Source organism: Bos javanicus, chromosome 5 (genome assembly GCF_032452875.1).
Source record: "Bos javanicus breed banteng chromosome 5, ARS-OSU_banteng_1.0, whole genome shotgun sequence".
NCBI classification, from domain to species: Eukaryota; Metazoa; Chordata; class Mammalia; order Artiodactyla; family Bovidae; genus Bos; species Bos javanicus.
Window position 1 is genome coordinate 66,448,989 of NC_083872.1, and position 18,893 is coordinate 66,467,881.

The 18,893-nt window shown below is 38.3% G+C and overlaps 2 protein-coding genes across 4 annotated transcripts in view; one reads left to right on the forward strand and one right to left on the reverse strand.

Moving 5' to 3' along the window:
• NUP37 (nucleoporin 37) overlaps positions 1 to 3,513 on the reverse strand; it is a 52,487-nt gene extending 48,974 nt beyond the window's left edge. Inside the window, exons 1-2 of the mRNA XM_061417101.1 lie at positions 3,420 to 3,513; positions 1,980 to 2,195 (exon numbers count right to left, since the gene is read on the reverse strand). Of these exons, the coding sequence (XP_061273085.1) occupies positions 1,980 to 2,135 (156 nt within the window). The 5' untranslated portion in view covers positions 2,136 to 2,195; positions 3,420 to 3,513. The remainder of the gene's footprint in view (positions 1 to 1,979; positions 2,196 to 3,419) is intronic.
• A 31-nt stretch (positions 3,514 to 3,544) lies between these two features.
• PARPBP (PARP1 binding protein) overlaps positions 3,545 to 18,893 on the forward strand; it is a 69,105-nt gene continuing 53,756 nt past the window's right edge. For all 3 annotated transcript variants that reach the window (XM_061417099.1, XM_061417098.1, XM_061417097.1), the window contains exons 1-3: positions 3,545 to 3,646; positions 7,260 to 7,415; positions 15,348 to 15,581. In XM_061417099.1, the coding sequence (XP_061273083.1) occupies positions 7,263 to 7,415; positions 15,348 to 15,581 (387 nt within the window). In that variant the 5' untranslated portion in view covers positions 3,545 to 3,646; positions 7,260 to 7,262. The remainder of the gene's footprint in view (positions 3,647 to 7,259; positions 7,416 to 15,347; positions 15,582 to 18,893) is intronic.

Below are 18,893 nucleotides of genomic sequence, written 5' to 3' on the forward strand. Positions count from 1 at the left end.
ATGTGACTTTTTATGATCCTAACCTGATGAGATCTTAACCTGGTCCAGCTGAGATCAGGCTGAAGGTCATATTCAGCCTAAAAGCTAGAAATTCCTACCCCAACTCTAAGAGGCAATGTGAGATAATGTAAGAACTCATGTGTTCTACTCAGACACCAACCAACGGAAGCTTTTAATTCATACTTTCTTTTTAGGATAAATATACATGCAGTCTAGTTGTGTATAACCTAATACATTTATGCCACTGTAAAATGTCAAATTGCATTTATGATGTTAAAATACTGTAAGATACTAAACTGCCTCCTCAGTAAAAGAGGAAATAATATTTACAATGTTTATAATATCACTTTGGTGATAAAGTTATTTAAAATCTTTGAAAATTGGTCATTGCCAAATTACCTCACTGATTAACCTTAATCTAGGAAACAGTGTTATATAGATAACACTCTGATAAACAAAGGATTAATCAGAGGTTCCTGAGGGTTGACCTCCCATTGTTCAAATTCTCTCTGACACGTAGAACTAGCTTTCCTGTGAGAAAATGTGATGTGTGCCACACCATTAAATATGGGGCTGTGCCTGAGCGTGCCTGACCAAATCGATGACAGTCATATGTATTAAATGTGTCAGATACTATGTAGGAACTGTACATGCTAACTTATGACATTCATACAAAACCCTGTTAAGTACAGCTGACCCTTGAAAACCATGATTTTGAACTGTGTCCACTTATATACAGATATTTTTCAAAACATACCTACTAGAGGACTATATGATTTGCTGTTGATTGAATCCATGGATGAGAAATCAGGGAACTATAGTTACACCTGGATGTTGACTGCATCCATTGGCAGCCCTTACCTCCACAATGTTTAAGAGTCAAGTGTATAATTGTTCTCATTTTTATAGAAGAGACATTAAGTACCTGCTCAAGGTCATCTAGCTATTAAGAGGTAGGCAGGCACAAAAACCCAGGCATTTTGGCTCCAGAGTTCACGGTCTTAATGACTATGCTGAATTGCCTGTTCAATTGTAGATCTCATACTCTGTATACTCTAGATATATAAAAAGCATGAGAGCAACTAGGAAAGCTGATATCATCACAGCTATAAAGTCTCCTGGAAGATCATTTTTAAGCTCTCAATACTACTAGCTTGTTTTTGTTTTTTTTTTCTATGTCAAAGTGGAATACAGAAAAGCTGGATTTAGTAATTAATCAGATCTCATTTAATTGGTATTTTCCCTGCACATAACAAGGTATAGTTAATTATAACCTTCAATTACTAGAATATTCCATTTCTAATCATGAAGCATAAGAGGAGCCTTATATATGTATATGGCCTTGCCCCTGAATAATGGGGGTTAGGGCAGTGACTCCACACAGTTGAAAATCCTGGTATAACTTGCAGTAAGCCTCCCTGGTGGCTCAGATAGTAAAGAATCTGCCGACAATGCGAGAGATCCAGTTTGATCCTTGGGTCAGGAAGATCCTCTGGAGGAGGGAATGGCAACCTACTCCAGTATCCTTGCCTGGAGAATTCCATGGACAGAGGAAGAGCTTGGCAGGCTATAGTCCATGGTGTTGCAAAGAGTCTGACACCACTGAGAGACTAATACTTTCATTTTTCTCCCTGTGGGCAGTTCCTCGGCATCTGCAGATTCAACTAACTGCAGATTCTATAGTATCCTAGTATTTATTACTGAAAAAAAAAAAAAAATCCATGTATAAGTGAACTATGCAGTTCAAATCTGTGTTGTTTAAAGGTCAACTGTATTCTTCCTTTTCAATACTTATTCAGTGTTTGCACAAATATTAGGCATATATTACTAGGAATGTCTTTCTCAGTAGTTCATCTCATTTTTTTTTACATTTAAGCTCAGCATGCTTTCAAAGTTTAGTGAAAATTACCAAAGTTTGTATAAGTTTTCTTCTCAGTGTAACATCTTCACTGTCACTCAGTGCAGTTTTGTACACTAACCTGAAATGTACAGGTGCCAACGAACACAAAATTATTGCCACCATATGCAATTAGGTTTCCTGAATCCCCACTCTCAAAGGGATTGAATTCTACCACATGCACATAATCTTCACAATCCACAGTGTAGGCAGCATTTCTTGTGGCATCTTGCTTCATCTTGTATGGCAAAACTTGTGCAGCTGCAAAAACGGCCTTCTATTGGACAAGGTCACAGAACTGTGGATTACAGCACAGAAACAGAAACCATCAAAGTGTTAGGATGTGATGACAGGCAGCTCAAAAAAAAAATTATTCAACTACTTTGTGAATGGTACTTGCAGAGAAAGTCACTACAAAATTCTGTTTAGATTATTTAAAGGACAGGGAGTACTTAAAAGATGGAATTACATTACTAGAAAATATACTCATAAAAAATTAATGATCATTAACATTATGGAGCTCTACCTGCAAGCGCCACCATTAAGTATTTTACTAACATTACCATGCCTAATACTTGCACAAACCTAAGAAGGAGGTACTATGATCCCCTTTTTACAGATGAAGAAATCGAGACTTCACATGGTTAACTCGCTTGCCAATCTCATAAGAGGAGCCAGAATGTGAGACTTTCTAAGTGCTGGGCACCAGTACAATAAAGAGAAACACAAAAGCCTGTTTTGAAAGAGCTCACAATCCAGGGTTATTTATGATTTAGTGTGAACAGTACTATAACATAAGCAGATACAAAATATACAATCTGGAGAAAGGAATGCCAAAATGGGACACAAAATAGTATTCATAAAACCAGGCACAAAACTTCAGCTAATGTTTCATGGCCTGGTGTGCATTCTGAAAGTAGCATTCCCAGATGAGACTTATAGATTCTGAAGAGGTCACTTTTTTGGTTTGTTTTTTTTTTTTTAATGGGACGGTAGTTGTCCTGAAAACAGCTGGGCTTGATAGCAAACACGTCAAGTATCTGATGAGTATCTACTAAGAAATCATATGAGTTCCACCTCGGGAAGTCTATAACCTAGTAACCTTAAGAGTGGGCATCTGGGACTAAACAGTTGTAAAAAGTGACCAACAGGTAAGGCAGCAGGGTGGGAAGTGCAAAAGATTCCAGAATAGGAAACTCGGTTTCTAACTGTTCATTAAAGCAGTGACCAGTCTAATTACAGTCTCAGGGTCTCACTGTACAAAGCGGGCTGGACTCGCCCCTCTAAAATTGCGAAAACAGGGGAGGGAGGGAACAAGAGAAGTCCCCGCATAGCCCTGACATCTCTTTCAGAGCCACGCAAATACCGCGAGACCCCGCCACTACCTCCCGGAGCCCGAGATCGAAAGGAACAGGGGTGGGGAACGGCCCGAGGAGAGGAGGAACTCCCAGGGATAGATTGGAGGCGCGTGGCGACCGGCAGCCGAGCAGGGATGCCCCTTGGGCTCACGCGCGATACGCACCGGAGGGCGCCTGGAAGCGGCTAAAGCCGAGCTGCTGTTCACCTTGGGCTGCTGCGGCGCGCGCCGGCTCTGCTTCCGGGTCAGAGGGCGGGAGCTGCGATTGGCTGTCGGGCCCTCCCGCGAGATTTAAAATGTAAACCCGCGATCTCTGGAACAGTCGCCCTTGTGCAGCCAGCTGGAGCATTCTTCAGGGGAGTCTGCACCTACTTGGGTTCTCCCCGAGCCAGGTGAGTGTCACCTTTTTCTCGTCCGTCTGCAGGCTTTAAGCTGCGACTTGTGAGGGTTTTTCGGTAACAGCAGAGCGCCATGTGGTTGCCTAGAGTAATATTTGTGGAGTGTTTTTGCTCCGGGGTCTGGTTTTGGTCTGGGGGTATTGAACAGAGTTCTTATGTTCCATTGATGGAGCTGGAAGGTGCTGAGGGATCATCTGCTGACTGGAAGAATAAGGTCCACAGAGCCCTACTTAGATTACTTAGTTAGGCAGGAAACCAGGCTTAGGTAGACTCCACTTTCTTCCTCTCCCTTTTACTTCCGCCCAAAGAACTGTTAGGACCTGCATACCATGAGCAGCAACGATGCCCTTTTTTACTGAGCACCTCCTAAGTGTCCAGCACTAGGTCGATTATTTACTGTCTCACTAACGTGTCCTAATTTTATGAACTAGGAGATAATCATTTCCGTTTTACTGATGAAGAAATTTATGCTCATCAGAGGTTTTAAATACTGAAGGACATACAGCCAGTAAATGGGGACCTTGGTATATCTCTTTTATCCATCTCACACTGGCTCCCAAGTGACATTTTCCTGCCTTACAATTTTTGCTGCAGTCCAGCTTGGAATCCAAATGCTAAAAACAAGTGTTTATTATTGCTGCTATCTTCTACTACTCTTTGTATGTTGCAGCCTGACACTCAGAGCACTTGCATAATCATTGTCTCCTTGATTTCTGGAAGTATTCTACGTCTTCCTAGGCAGTCAGGGCTTATTGCTTAGACTCACACAGCCAGCTAGCTACTGAAAGAGTCAAGGCTAGAGGCTTGGCTAACTGGTGGTACTGCCTGTTTTTGTGCAGCCAGTTTGTGAGCTAATTTTACGTGTTTGGTTGGTTGGAAAAAAAAAAAAAAAAGTCCAGCAGAATAATATTTTATAATATGTGAAAATTTTATGATCTTTACATTTCTGTAAAATTTTGCTAAAGCCGAGCTGTACTCATTTGTTTATGTATTGTCTGTGGCTAGTTTCACCCTGCAAGGTGAAGTTTGAATAATTTTAAGAGACCTTATGTCCTGCAAACCTCACTGTTTACTGTTGGAACCTTTCCAAAAGTGTTCTAACTCCTGAATAAGATGGACTTTTATATGTGCGAGGCGTTGTTCTAAAATCTTACCTTGTATTTATGTCATTTACTTTTCACAAAACCCTCTGAGATAGTACTATTATTATTTTTGTTTTCAGTTGGAAAACAAAAGGAAGGAAGGTTTCACAAGGAAGCTTCACAAGGAAGCTGAGGCAGAGAGAGGGGACATAACTTGGAGTTCTAACAGCCTGTAAGTGGTGGAGCTAGAATTCAAAACAGTCTAATTCCAGATTAGTTTTCATTCTTAGCAATCCGAACTCATAGTATGTTTAAATAATACCAGTAAATAATTTACTACTAAATATTGATTCTAGGCAAACTGATCATGTTACTGAAACTTTATTTCTTCACTTTATATTTTTTTCTTATAAGAGATGAAGGTGATATTTTGAAGACAATTTTATTGTTTACTTGGATTTGTATTTTTGTAGATACTTTATGGTCTTCTACCTGTATCTTTAAATTGCATCCCTGATTATGTCTGCAAATTATTGTTTTGTAAATGGCACATACCCATTTATTTTTTTTAATCATGCAAACCCAAGATACCTAGTAAACATCCTGGATTCTGTTTATGTCATATAAAAAAAGGAAGAAAAAGATAACGGAGTAAATTGATTGAATGTGAATAGTAAAATACCCAAAATAAGATAATGGCATGTGACTGTGTTGGAGACTAGGGTACTTAAAATAAAGTGGGGAAAAAAAGTCGTAGTGATATAAAAGCGCACCACTTTTGGAGTTAGGCGTCTTGAATTTAGGTTTGTTTGGCCATTTGCTAGCTCAGCAGCATAGGGTGTCAGTTTCTTCAGGTGTAAAATGAGGATAACAGACCTTCCTCAGGACTCTTGTGAAGATTAAATGAGGTAATAAATATTAAGCTTTTGAAAAGTACCTGGCTCCAAGAAACCTTCTAAGTATTAGCTATTATTGTTTTGGTTGTCTATTGCCGTGTAACAAACCACTCTGAAGTTTAAGTGGTGTTAAACAACAGCCATTTTAAATGTTATGATTCTGAGGATCAACGATTTGGGCTGTACTCAGCTACATGGTTCTGCTGGTCTTGCCTAGGGTCACTTAGGGTGCTGTATGTCATCTGACAGGTTGATTGGGTCTAGATAATCTGTGATAGCCTCACTCACATGTCTGTTCATGGTGTTGGTTATCAGCTGGAGTGCCTATCAGCTTGGAGAAGGAAATGGCAACCCACTCCAATATTCTTGCCTGGAGAATCCCAGGGACGGAGGAGCCTGGTGGGTTGCCATCTGTGGGGTTGCACAGAGTCGAACACGACTGAAGCGATGCAGCAGCAGCAGCAGCCTATCAGCTGATTCTCCTCCACACAGCCTTTCCAGCAGGCTCATTTGCAGTTCTTCATATGGCATTCTGAGAATAGTGAGAGAGTAAGAGCTAAAACTGTAGGCTTGTGTCAGGAGGCCCCCAAGATTACCCCAGGTTGGATAATTTGCTAAGAGGACTCAAAGGACTCAGCATGTAGTTGTACTCATGCTATAATATATTACAGCGAAAAGATGCCAAGCAAAATCAGCAAAGGGAGAAGGTACATGGGGGTGAACTCCAGGAGAAATCAAGCACAAACTTCCAAAAGTCTTCTCTTTGGGGAGTCACATAAGATATAGTTAAGTCTCCCAGCAACAAGTTATGACAGCACATGAAATGTTGTCTGTCAGGGTAGCTCTTTAGAGATTCAGTGCCCAGGCTTTTTATTGGGGTTTGAACATGTATATATCTTCTATGTTCCGAAATTCTAGACTAAAAAGAAAAGCCTATCAGCATAAGCTATATTGTTTGTACAAATAGTTTAAGTGCAATGAACCATTCTTACTGAAAATCTTCCTGAAATCTTAAGTTTCCAGATGCCAACCAAGGGCCAACCCTGTAAACATGCTTTTTAAAAGATAATAGTCGGGTCTGCCATATTAACTCTTTCTGCATGGGCCTTTGGGAACTAGATCTAGGCTTGGAATTCCTGTGATGTCATTCTTGTCACGTTCTATTGATCAAATCAAGTTACAAGGCTAACCCAGATTCAAAGAGGTGGAAAATAGACCACCCCTTTTGGGATAACACAGGGATGAGAGGAAATTGACTTTCTTTGTTTTGTCTTCTGCCGTAGATATCACCATCTATTTCAAAATAAATATTTAAAAAATACAGCTTGCTATGTTTGTGTCTATAATCATGTTTGCAGAATTTGCCTTTATCTGTTTTGTATTCTCAGATCGATGGTTGGATTTCATTGTTTTACAAAATTTGGTTTAAGAAAACTAAAGGAGAGGAAAGTATGATTGGGTGGAAATTGTATCACTCTGTTTTTCTAAATTTAATTAAAAGCAGTTGTAGTAAATATGAAATGACCTCTTGTTCACTATTTTTCTCTTACTCTGCTTCCTTACACATGTTAAATGTTAATTTCCAATTAAAATATGGCTTTTTAACATTGCATTCTGTCCTACATTAAGAGCATGGCTGGGCTTAATCAGAAGTCTATCTTGGATATGATTAAAGAGTTCAGAAGGAACTGGCACACTCTTTGTAACTCTGAGAGAACTACTGTGTGTGGTGCAGACTCCATGCTCTTGGCATTGCAGCTTTCCATGGCAGAGAACAACAAACAGGTTAGTAGACTGTATTTAGGTTAACTTTTTTTTAAAAGTGAATTTTGGTTGCTGCCCATTTGAATAAGCTTAATTGCATTAATTTCTGAGCAATATGTGCCCTTCTATGATAATGTCATTATACTATATTCACAAATGCCTCTGTGTGTCTGTGTCAAAATATTGCCATTGGATTTGAAATGATTTGTTAATTTGTCAAAAGTGAAACTTTTATATGTATAATTTAATGTGTGACGTGCACATTTGATGTTTAATTTATAATTTTAAGGTAGTTCAGTTCAGTTCAGTTCAGTCGCTGAGTCGTGTCCGACTCTTTGTGACCCCATGAATCGCAGCATGCCAGGCCTCCCTGTCTATCACCAACTCCGTGAGTTCACTCAAATTCACGTCCATCGAGTCGGTGATGCCAATTTTAAGGTAAACATACAACTATTATGATTATTATGGTTAAAAATTATTTTTATAAGACTTCTGCAAAAAGTTCTAGAAGACACACATAAATAATGTTTATTTAAATGTAATCAATTATTTTATGACTAATTTCAGACTCTGTGGTATAGATTAATTATTCCTAAGCCAGGCTGTGAAGCAGAATCACTTGGGAGGGCTTTTAAAAAGTACTGGCTCCTGTGCCCTAATCTTGGACACTGATTTTCCTGATCTTGACTGAGACCCTGGAAATTGTCTTATTTTTTAAGCAAATTTTTAATCTTTATAACCGGAAGTGATTTTTGCACAGTTGGCTTGGGTAAGAGTGTTTGGAATAAGTTCTACCTAAGGGTTGAGAGATGTTCAGATGAAAGAAGGATGAATCTAGGTTGGAGTGGTAAGGAAAGTCTTCTTGGACTTTATATAATATACTTAAAAGAGGGAAGTCTTCAGATGGGAAGAATTTGAAGAAGTGGTGAAGGAAGAAGATTATCAGTTCAGAGTAAGCATCCAGGGGATTTAAAATAATGATGGTTTGAAAATGGTCAGGAGACTTAGCATTATCTTGACTAGAGAAGAAAATTTTTGAAGGGTAAAATGTTTTCAATGGGTCTATTGGGCTAGATAGTGAAATGACATTCTGATGAATTATTTTAATTCTGTATGTCAGTAGTTCCCAGACTTTTAAATTTCATATGCTGCTACTGCTAAGTCACTACAGTCGTGTCGGACTCTGTGCGACCCCATAGACGGAAGCCCACCAGGATCCCCCATCCCTGGGATTCTCCAGGCAAGAACACTGGAGTGGGTTGCCATTTCCTTCTCCAACGCGTGAAAGTGAAAAGTGAAAGTGAAGTCACTCAGTCATGTCCGACTCTTAGCGACCCCATGGACTGCAGCCTACCAGGCTCCTCCGTCCACAGGATTTTCCAGGCAAGAGTAATGGAGTGGGGTGCCATACTAGTAAAATTTCCCTCTCAAATTAGACATTGACATATTTGAACATTTCTCATGTTAGCACATAAAGCCATTGAGAAAAAATACTGACTAGAACCATCATTTTGAAAAAGAAAGAATAATTTAATACCTAAAAATTAGGAATTTTAAACGGTGCTTAAGTAAACCTTTAAAAGGATACCTTTTGAGGTATCTTTTTCTTAAACTGTCTATTCATATCCTATGCTTATTTTGTTGTTCAGTCACTAAGTCATATCCATCTCTTTGGGACCCCATGCCAGGCTTCTTTGCTTACTTTACTGTTGACTTATTTTTGCCTCTTTCTTACTGTCTGAAAGAGTACATGTATTTTAGGTGCTCTCTTGTACACTTTGTCAATATCTTTCAGTGTGCTCCATTTACCCATGTTCACTGGATATACTTCCTTTATGTTCAGTTCGGTTACTCAGTCGTATCTGACCCTTGGGGACCCCATGGACTGCAGCACGCCAGGCCTCCCTGTCCATCACCAAATCCTGGAGTTTACTCAAACCCATGTCCATTGAGTCGGTGATGCCATCTCATCCTCTGTCGTGCTCTTTTCCTCCTGCCTTCAATCTTTCCCAGCATCAGGGTCTTTTCAAATGAGTCAGTTCTTTGCATCAGGTGGCCAAACTACTAGAGTTTCAGCTTCAACATCAGTCCATCCAATGAATATTCAGGACTGATTTCCTTTAGGATAGACTGGTTGGATCTCCTTGCAGTCCAAGGGACTCTCAAGAGTCTTCTCCAAAACCACAGTTCAAAAGCATCAATTCTTTGGTGCTCAGCTTTCTTTACAGTCCAACTCTCAACTCTGTACACGACTACTGGAAAAACCATAGCCTTGACTAGATGGACCTTTGTTGGCAAAGTAATGTCTCTGCTTTTTAATATGACATCTAGGTTGGTCATAACTTTTCTAACAAGGAGAAAGTGTCTTTTTATTTCATGGATGCAGTCACCATCTGCAATGATTTTGTAGTCCAAAAATATAAAGTCTGTCACTGTTTCCAATGTTTCCCCTTCTATTTGCCATGAAGTGATGGAACCAGATGCCATGATCTTTGTTTTCTGAATGTTGAGCTTTAAGCCAACTTTTTCACTCTCCTTTTTCACTTTCATCAAGAGGCTTTTTAGTTCCTCTTCACTTTCTGCCATAAGGGTGGTGTCATCTGCATATCTGAGGTTATTGATGTTTCTCCCGGCAATCTTGATTCCAGCTTGTGCTTCTTCCAGCCCAGCTTTTCTCATGATGTACTCTGCATGTAAGTTAAATAAGCAGGTTGACAATATACAGCCTTGACATACTCCTTTTCCGATTTGGAACCAGTCTGTTGTTCCATGTCCAGTTCTAACTGTTGCTTCCTGACCTGCATATAGGTTTCTCAAGAGGCAGGTCAGGTAGTCTGGTATTCCCATCTCTTTCAGAATTTTCCACAGTTTATTGAGATCCACACAGTCAAAGGCTTTGGCATAGTCAATAAAGCAGAAATAGATGTTTTTCTGGAATTCTCTTGCTTTTTCCATGATCCAGCAGATGTTGGCAATTTGATCTCTGCTTCCTCTACCTTTTCTAAAACCGGCTTGAACATCTGGAAGTTCACGGTTCACATATTGCTGAAGCCTGGCTTGGAGAATTTTAAGCATTACTTTACTAGCGTGTGCTGCTACTGCTACTGCTGCTAAGTCGCTTCAGTCGTGTCCGACTCTGTGCGACCCCATAGACAGAAGCCCACCAGGATCCCCCATCCCTGGGATTCTCCAGGCAAGAACACTGGAGTGGGTTGCCATTTCCTTCTCCAATGCATGAAAGTGAAAAGTGAAAGTGAAGTCGCTCAGTCATGTCCGACTCTTAGCGACCCCATGGACTGCAGCCTACCAGGCTCCTCCGTCCACAGGATATTCCAGGCAAGAGATCTGGAGTGGGGTGCCATTGCCTTCTCCAACTAACGTATGAGATGAGTGCAATTGTGCGGTAGTTTGAGCATTCTTTGGCATTGCCTTTCTTTGGGATTGGAATGAAAACTGACCTTTTCCAGTCCTGTGGCCACTGCTGAGTTTTCCAAATTTGCTGGCATATTGAGTGCAGCACTTTCACAGCAGCATCTTTCAGGATTTGAAACAGCTCAATTGGAATTCCATCACTTCCACTAGCTTTGTTCGTAGTGATGCTTTCTAAGGCCCACTTGACTTCACATTCCAGGATGTCTGGCTCTAGGTGAGTGATCACACCATTGTGATTATCTTGGTCGTGAAGATCTTTTTTGTACAGCTATTCTGTGTATTCTTGCCACCTCTTCTTATTATCTTCTGCTTCTGTTAGTTCCATACCATTCCTGTCCTTTATCGAGCCCATCTTTGCATGAAATGTTCCCTTGGTATTTCTAATTTTCTTGAAGAGATTTCTAGTCTTTCTCATTCTATTGTTTTCCTCTGTTTCTTTGCATTGATCGCTGAGGAAGGCTTTCTCATCTCTCCTTACTATTCTCTGAAACTCTGTATTCAGATGCTTATATCTTTCCTTTTCTACTTTGCTTTTCGCTTTTCTTCTTTTCACAGCTATTTGTAAGGCCTCCTCAGACAGCTATTTTGCTTTTTTGCTTTTTTCCATGGGGATGGTCTTGATCCCTGTCTCCTATACAATGTCACAAACCTCTGTCCATAGTTCATCAGGCAGTCTATCTATCAGATCTTCATTACTACATTGCAAATAAAATTTTAGCCTTTCCTTTCTTTGGAATTGGTTCTATAGATTTAATTTGTCTGGCCGTTGCCCTATTAGGGCTGTTTTTCAACTTAACTAGCCTTAAGAACCCTATGAATATTCCTTTGAATAAAACAAAGATATTAATTTTATAACTTTGTGGAAAGCTGTCGCAGCACCTGCGGTTGACTGTCAGATTTGAAAATGATCCAATAGTGATATAACAAATAGGAAGAAAGAGTTTTAAAAATTATATTCTATTTATCTACCACACTTCCCACAACAAACTGTTATTTTACATTGAATAATAAAAGAGAAAGGAAACTGACAGTTTTGATTGCTTACAGTTTATCATGTGTTATTTAATATGTACAATCTTACTTTATAACCGAGGAAGCTGACTCAGGGATTTCAATATCTCATTCAAGGTCATACATCCAATTAATGCTCTTAAGTAAACTTGCTATCTATTCTCTTTCAATAACAAGAATTCCAGTTAGTTAAAAAATAAAGTTTATTTAAAATTTTGAATAATTATATAAGTACAATAATTATACAAGTATATATTCGGGAAAATGTAAAAAGTACAAGTACTCTGATAAGTGTAACTCGCTTTTTCTCATTTTATTCTTGTGAAATACAATCCTTCTTATGTCCATCAGAGAACTAAAGGATTGAACGTTTTGAACTTCCTTCAAATATTCGCCAGCTGGCATGTTTTCTTAGCAAAACATTTTCTGATTTGACCGCAAACTCTCAATCAGTTGTTACTGGTTTGAATAATAGAATATGCTGTCATGATGGGCACCTGATCGTGAAAACTGATATTTGGAGTGCATTTTTATTTGGATTTAAAATGTTTTTACAATCCCAGTATAAACACTGTTAACGTAGTCAAAACCTTTTCTCACAAGATTAAGAACTTGTATGGTTTCCTTTCGTTATAGTCATTAGGATAGGACTTCCCAGGTGGTGCAGTGGTAAAGACTCCACCTGCCAGTGCAGGAGACACACGAGACTTGGGTTCAGTCCCTGGGTTGTGAAGATCCCCTGGAGTTGGAAATGGCAACCTTCTCCAGCATTCTTGCCTGGAGAATTCCATGGACAGAGGAGCCTGGCAGGCTTCAGTCCATGGGGTTGCAAAGAGTCAGACATGACTGAGGACAGCACAGAGTCATTAGGATGAAATCTGTACATTTATATTAGGCAAAATCTTAATTTATTTTTAATATGAAGGTTGTTATTCCAAAATAGTTGTTAGGAATTTTTGAGATATAACAGTTTAGTTTTGAAACTCTAAATAATTGAATTAATTTAACTAATTTAATTAAATTAGTTAGTTTAACTTAAATACCATTTGGAAATTCCTTGGTGTGTAAGTAACCTTTGTGGGATTGGGAAGTAAAGTATACAATTTTGATGCAATGCTGAGAAATTACAAATCTGTCTTACATCTGGGTTATGGTTCCAGTGTTTGAGAGTTAATGATTTTTTTTTTGATTGTACATTGAACTAATTTCATGAAATATAATTAATTTTAATAATTTTTATATAATGGATCCTTACTTTAAAGACAATAAAGATAATTTTCTTAGTTGCTGCCATATGGATAAATAAAAAGTTACTTATTTTAAGGCAGTTTGGTCACCTTGTCTTAAATTTGGATATTAATTAGAAAATATGGCTACTTTTTATAAAAGATACAGAGATTTGAAAGAATCAGATATGTAGAAAATAACATATTATTTGGCTTCCTTTTATTTCTTTCTATTTATCTTCATTGGCTAAAGATGATGTTACAATTTAGTTCCAATGAATGGTATTTAATGTTCCAGTGAATGTTCCAATGAATGGTATTAGTTCCAATGAATGGTATTTAAATACCCAGCCATTTTTAAATGCTTTATTAATGGAAAGATATTGGTGTTAGCAAAAAATGCTAACATGTTAAACTTAGCTGTGGAAGAGGGCAGCAAAATATATTTCTCAAAACCACATACAGATACTTAAAAATATTTGTTACTCATACTGCATTGGAAAACAGTAGTTAGATTTTTTTTTTTTTTTTTAACTAAATTAGGTCTAGCATGTTTTGGAGGGCATCATTGTTAATATCTGGGATACTTAAGTGGAACAGAATACAGTCAATTAAAAAAAAATCTTCAACATGTCCACTGAGATAATTTATCATGAAGATATTGAAGAAGAGGAAAAAAAGAACAATTTTGCCTAAATAGTAACATCTGACAACTTATAGAAAGAAACCTGACCTGTTGCTTTTTAGCATTTATTTGTGATAGTTATGTGTGATGATAAGCAGGGAAGGTTCAAAATTCTTCACTGACCCTAAATTTTAGCAGATATTTTAGCTTCCTTGGAAATAGTAATAAAACATAATTTTTAAAAATTTAAGTTTTATGATCATGCTTTAAGACTAACATTTGGGATAATGTGGTATGTAGGAATCCAGTGTGGCATTGAAGTTTTAAATAAGAGACTAAAAATACCTTAGCAAAAAGAACTAAAAGGAATTAATGTTTCCTTAATCAATAGCACTTAAGTACAGCTCAGTACTCACCCATCCTCCCCCACTTTTGGTAGAGAAATTTAGTAAAGTTAAGGAAATAAGATGACTATATTTGTTAAGGCTTTCCTTTGTGGCTTTGATGTGAAACAATCTGCCTGCAATGCAGGAGACCTGGGTTTGATCCCTGGGTGGGGAAGATCCCCTGGAGAAGGGAATGGCAACCCACTCCAGTATTCCTGGCTGGGAAATTCCATGAACAGAGGAACCTAACGGGCTACAGACCATGGAGTTTCAAAGGACTGAACACGATTAAGCGACTAACGCTTTCACTTTCTTTCATATTTGTTAACTTTATCAAGTGCAAACTTTTTATAGTTGATAGTATTTATTTTATTATTATTATTTTTTACTTTACATCATCAAAATCTTTTTCTTTTATATCAGGTATTAATATTATTCTTTAGTTCAGTTTGGATATTCTTTTAAAATCCGGTGGAATTCAATGTAGAGTTTTTTATGACAAAATTCAATTTGTAACATTCAGAAAACAAAGATCATGGCATCTGGTCCCATCACTTCATGGCAAATAGATGGAGAAACAGTGGGAATGGTGGCAGACTTTATTTTTGGGCTCCAAAATCACTGCAGATGGTGACTGCAGCCATGAAATAAAAAGATGCTACTCCTTGGAAGAAAAGTTATGACCAACATAGACAGCATATTAAAAAGCAGAGACATTACTTTGCCAACAAAGGTCCATCTAGTCAAGGCTTTGGTTTTTCCAGTAGTCATGTATGGATGTGAGAGTTGGACTGTGAAGAAAGCTGAGTGCCGAAGAATTGATGCTTTTGAACTGTGGTGTTGGAGAAGACTCTTGAGAGTCCCTTGGACTGTAAGGAGATCCAACCAGTCCATCCTAAAGGAGATCAGTCCTAGGTGTTCATTGGAAGGACTGATGTTGAGGCTGAAACTCCAGTACCTTGGCCTCCTGATTCGAGGAACTGATTCATTTGAAAAGACCCTGATGCTGGGAATGATTGAAGGCAGGAGGAAAAGGGGACGACGGAGGATGAGATGGTTGGATGGCATCACCGACTCAATGGACATGAGTTTGAGTAAACTCAGGGAGTTGGTGATGGACAGGGAGGCCTGGCATGCTGCAGTCCTTAGGGTTGCAGAGTCAGATATGACTTTGCAACTGAATTGAACTGATCTTAGTTGTAAGTTAATGAGTAACTAGCATCCAACTTAATCATTTTATTTTTGGTAATTTTTAATTTTTATTCTCTTTCAGCATAGTGGAGAGTTTACAGTCTCTCTCAGTGATATCATATTGACCTGGAAATACTTTCTACATGAGAAATTAAACTTACCAGTTGAAAATATAAAAGTGATTGACCATTATGAGGACATCAGGAAGATTTATGATGATTTCTTAAAGAATAGTAACATGTTAGATCTGATTGATGTTTATAAAAAATGTAGTGATTTGACTTCGAATTGTGAAAATTATGCGAACATATCTCCTGTAAGTATTTTTTAAATAATTCTGTCTTAGTTGAATTAAAATTTGGCTAGATTTATTTTTATTTTAAGTGATGGTATTAGCATTTATAGTAACTTGATAATGCTTTTGCTTTTTGGATCATGTTAAGAATGGAAAATTTAGCTACCTGAAAGTTAGTCATTACTTGAGGGGAATATTTTGGTGGTAAATTTTGTTGAACTTGTGTTATTAATATTTTGTTAAATTATAAGAACAGCTACTTATTAGATTAAAACATTGTTAGTAAATCGATACCAAATGTGTGATTTCTTTTTGAATAATGTCAAGGATTGCTTTTGTATTTTACTTTCTTGGTTTAGGGTGCATCTGTTCATTTGGCATATATAGTATAAATAATTGCTATGACTGTGGACTAATAGTTTTTTACTAGGGTGGAGTATGATTTAATGAGAATGTTCAGTATGATACTCTCTGCATGAGGTGATATTCTATTCATTTTTTGCAGACATATTCATTGCCTTATTTTTTTATAGAGTATAAATTTTAAAGTTAATGTAGTATCATCCTTCATAGCTTGGTGATATACTATTCTAGAATATATTTGAATATATCTAGTATGTTTTAACATATTGAAAAGAAATTTATCTTAATATTTACCAAGTGCCACTAAAGTAGTAATTAAACAGTGGTAATAAAAAAAAAATTGTAGCCATAATTAGAAGAAAATGTTTACTGGAATTTCTAACATATAAAATATTTTACAAATATTTCTTTTCAATAACTTGGCAGTAATGTTTGGCTTCTTAGAATAGAAACCTCCATAATAACAGTTGTTTAAGATAATGGAAGTTTGTTTCATTCTTTTGTAAAAGATGTCTAAAGGTAAGTAAGCATCTAGGATGTGTATGATTGGTTCATGGTTATCAGATACCTAGGAGTTTTCTGTCATTCTGCCCTCTCTCCCATCTTAGTTCTTCACTTCTACTCTCAAGATCACTTGTGGTTCAAGGTAAGTGTTGGACCTCCAGATGTTGTATCAGCATTTCTTGCAGCAGGAAGTGGTAAGGGAGGACAGTCTCTTTTCCTTTTAAGTGGTGTACCTCTTTGGCTTGCATCTCACTAGCCAAAGCTTAGTCACATGGCCACACCAAGATGCTAGCCAGGATGGAGAATATAGTTTTTATTCTGTGTAGTAACATGCCAGAAACGAAAAGAAAGCTCAGATACTAAGGAAGAAGGGGAGAATGGATACTGGCATATGGTTTGTTGTCCTTGCCTCATGGGGCCATCATGAGAATCCTTGCCCATTTTTAACCTTCTCAAAATACATTTACGTACATGCATACCTTGGCATACACACCCCCACCATACTAAGGATACTTGTGAATGAAGACAGTTTTTTTTATAATTCCCCTCTAGTTATATTTTATTTGCTTACTTTTAGAGATGATTTTTAACTATTTTTCACAAAGTTAATTTAGAGAGACTAATGAAACACAAGTTTTAGATTGTAGGAATAACAAACAAGAATTTCTGAAAAGCCAGTGAGAGTATTATCTGTCTGAGGTCTTTGTTTTCATTTTATCCTTTGCCTCTAAGTTCTCTAACAAGTTTCTTCATTTAAGTGAATTAACTAATAGTGTGAGATATATAAGGTTCTGCATTTGAAGATGTTCTGCCTCCAAATATCAGTATGTCTCCTCTGTAGAACATCAGGAAAGAAGTGGGAACTGCTGAGATAGTAATATGTGAAGTAGAACATTTTCTGCATTTAAATCTTAGAAGACTAACAACTTGGTTGATACTTACATTACCAAAGGAAACTTTCAGTGAGGAAAAAATGAGCAGGAAAATATCCTCAGATTGATTTTTTTAAAAAATAATGCTAAATATCTTAATTTAAAGTATCTTTAAAGATACATATCATAAAGTTCTAAATATTTCTGAAAGATCCTGAAATTTCATGATCCTGAAAGGCGTTCTTTGTTTTTGATTTATTGTAGCCTAAATAAGGTAAGAATTATAAGGAGTTAAGATAAAGATAATGCAGGGAAGTTCTGGGAACATAATTTGAATGATGCCCCTCTCCCTTTTATTTCCTACTTTTATAATTCCTCTCCTGAGGGATATGGGTGCAGGGCCCCATGGGCATATAGGAGCATAAAGTGAAGTTGCTGAGTTGTGTCCGACTCTTTACAGCCCCATGGACTGTAGCCTACCAGACTTCTCTGACCATGGGATTTTCCAGACAAGAGTACCGGAGTGAGTTGCCATTTCCTTCTCCAGGGGGATCTTTCTGACCCAGGGGTTGATCCCAGGTCTTCCGCACTGCAGGCAGACGCTTTACCCTCTGAGCTAGTAAGGAAGCCCCGTCTAGGAGCATAGAAGTCTTTATTCTAACTGAACTCTAGGGAGAACTGGAACAGCGATTGCTTTCATAAGCTGAGCAATTATCTGGAGGACGAAATCAGAGACCTAGGCTGAGGAGCAAATATGGTGAATCTTGAGAAGAGCTTGTTGGTAGTGGTGGTGGTGGTGGTGGTGGTTTAGGCACTAAGTCATGTCCGACTCTTACGATGCCATGGACTGTAGCCCTCCAGGCTCCTCTGTCCATGGGATTTCCCAGGTAAGAATGCTGGAGTGGGTTGCCATTTCCTTCTCCAGGGGATCTTCCCAACCCAGGAATTGAACCCCAGTCTCTTGCATTGCAGGCACACTTCTTCACTGCAGGCAGACTCCTGCACTATAGGCGGATTCTTTGCCAACTGAGCTATGAGAAAAGTCCTGAGACGAGCTTAGCAGTCCTTAGAGATCTCGGGAAGATCAATACATGCCTTCTATGAGTGTGCCAGGGTTCCCAGACTCTCAGGAAGCCATTAAGTAGCCCAACAGATGGTTTTACTGTTGGTGAGGCTTGAGAGACCACAAGAAGACTTTCTCAGCTTAAGCAGGTGACTGGCAGCCTGTTTATTTCTCTACAGTCAGCTGAGCCTCAAAGAACTAGTGAAAAAAAGCTCTTTGGGATTCAGTTGACTGTTTAGGTATATTAAATGATGACAGTTCTATGAATAATGGAAGTTGAAATGATCTCTACTCCTTATGGGGGCTTCCCAGGTGATGCTGGTGATAAAGAACCTGCCTGCCAATGCAGGAGATGCAGATTCGATCCCTGGGTCAGGAAGATCCCTGGAGGAGGGCATGGTAACCCACTCCAGTATTCTTGCCAGGAGAATCCCATGGACAGAGGAGCCTGGCAGGCTACAGTCTATGGGGTTGCACAGAGTCAGACACAACTGAAGTGACTTAGCACACATGTACTACTCCTTATGGAGC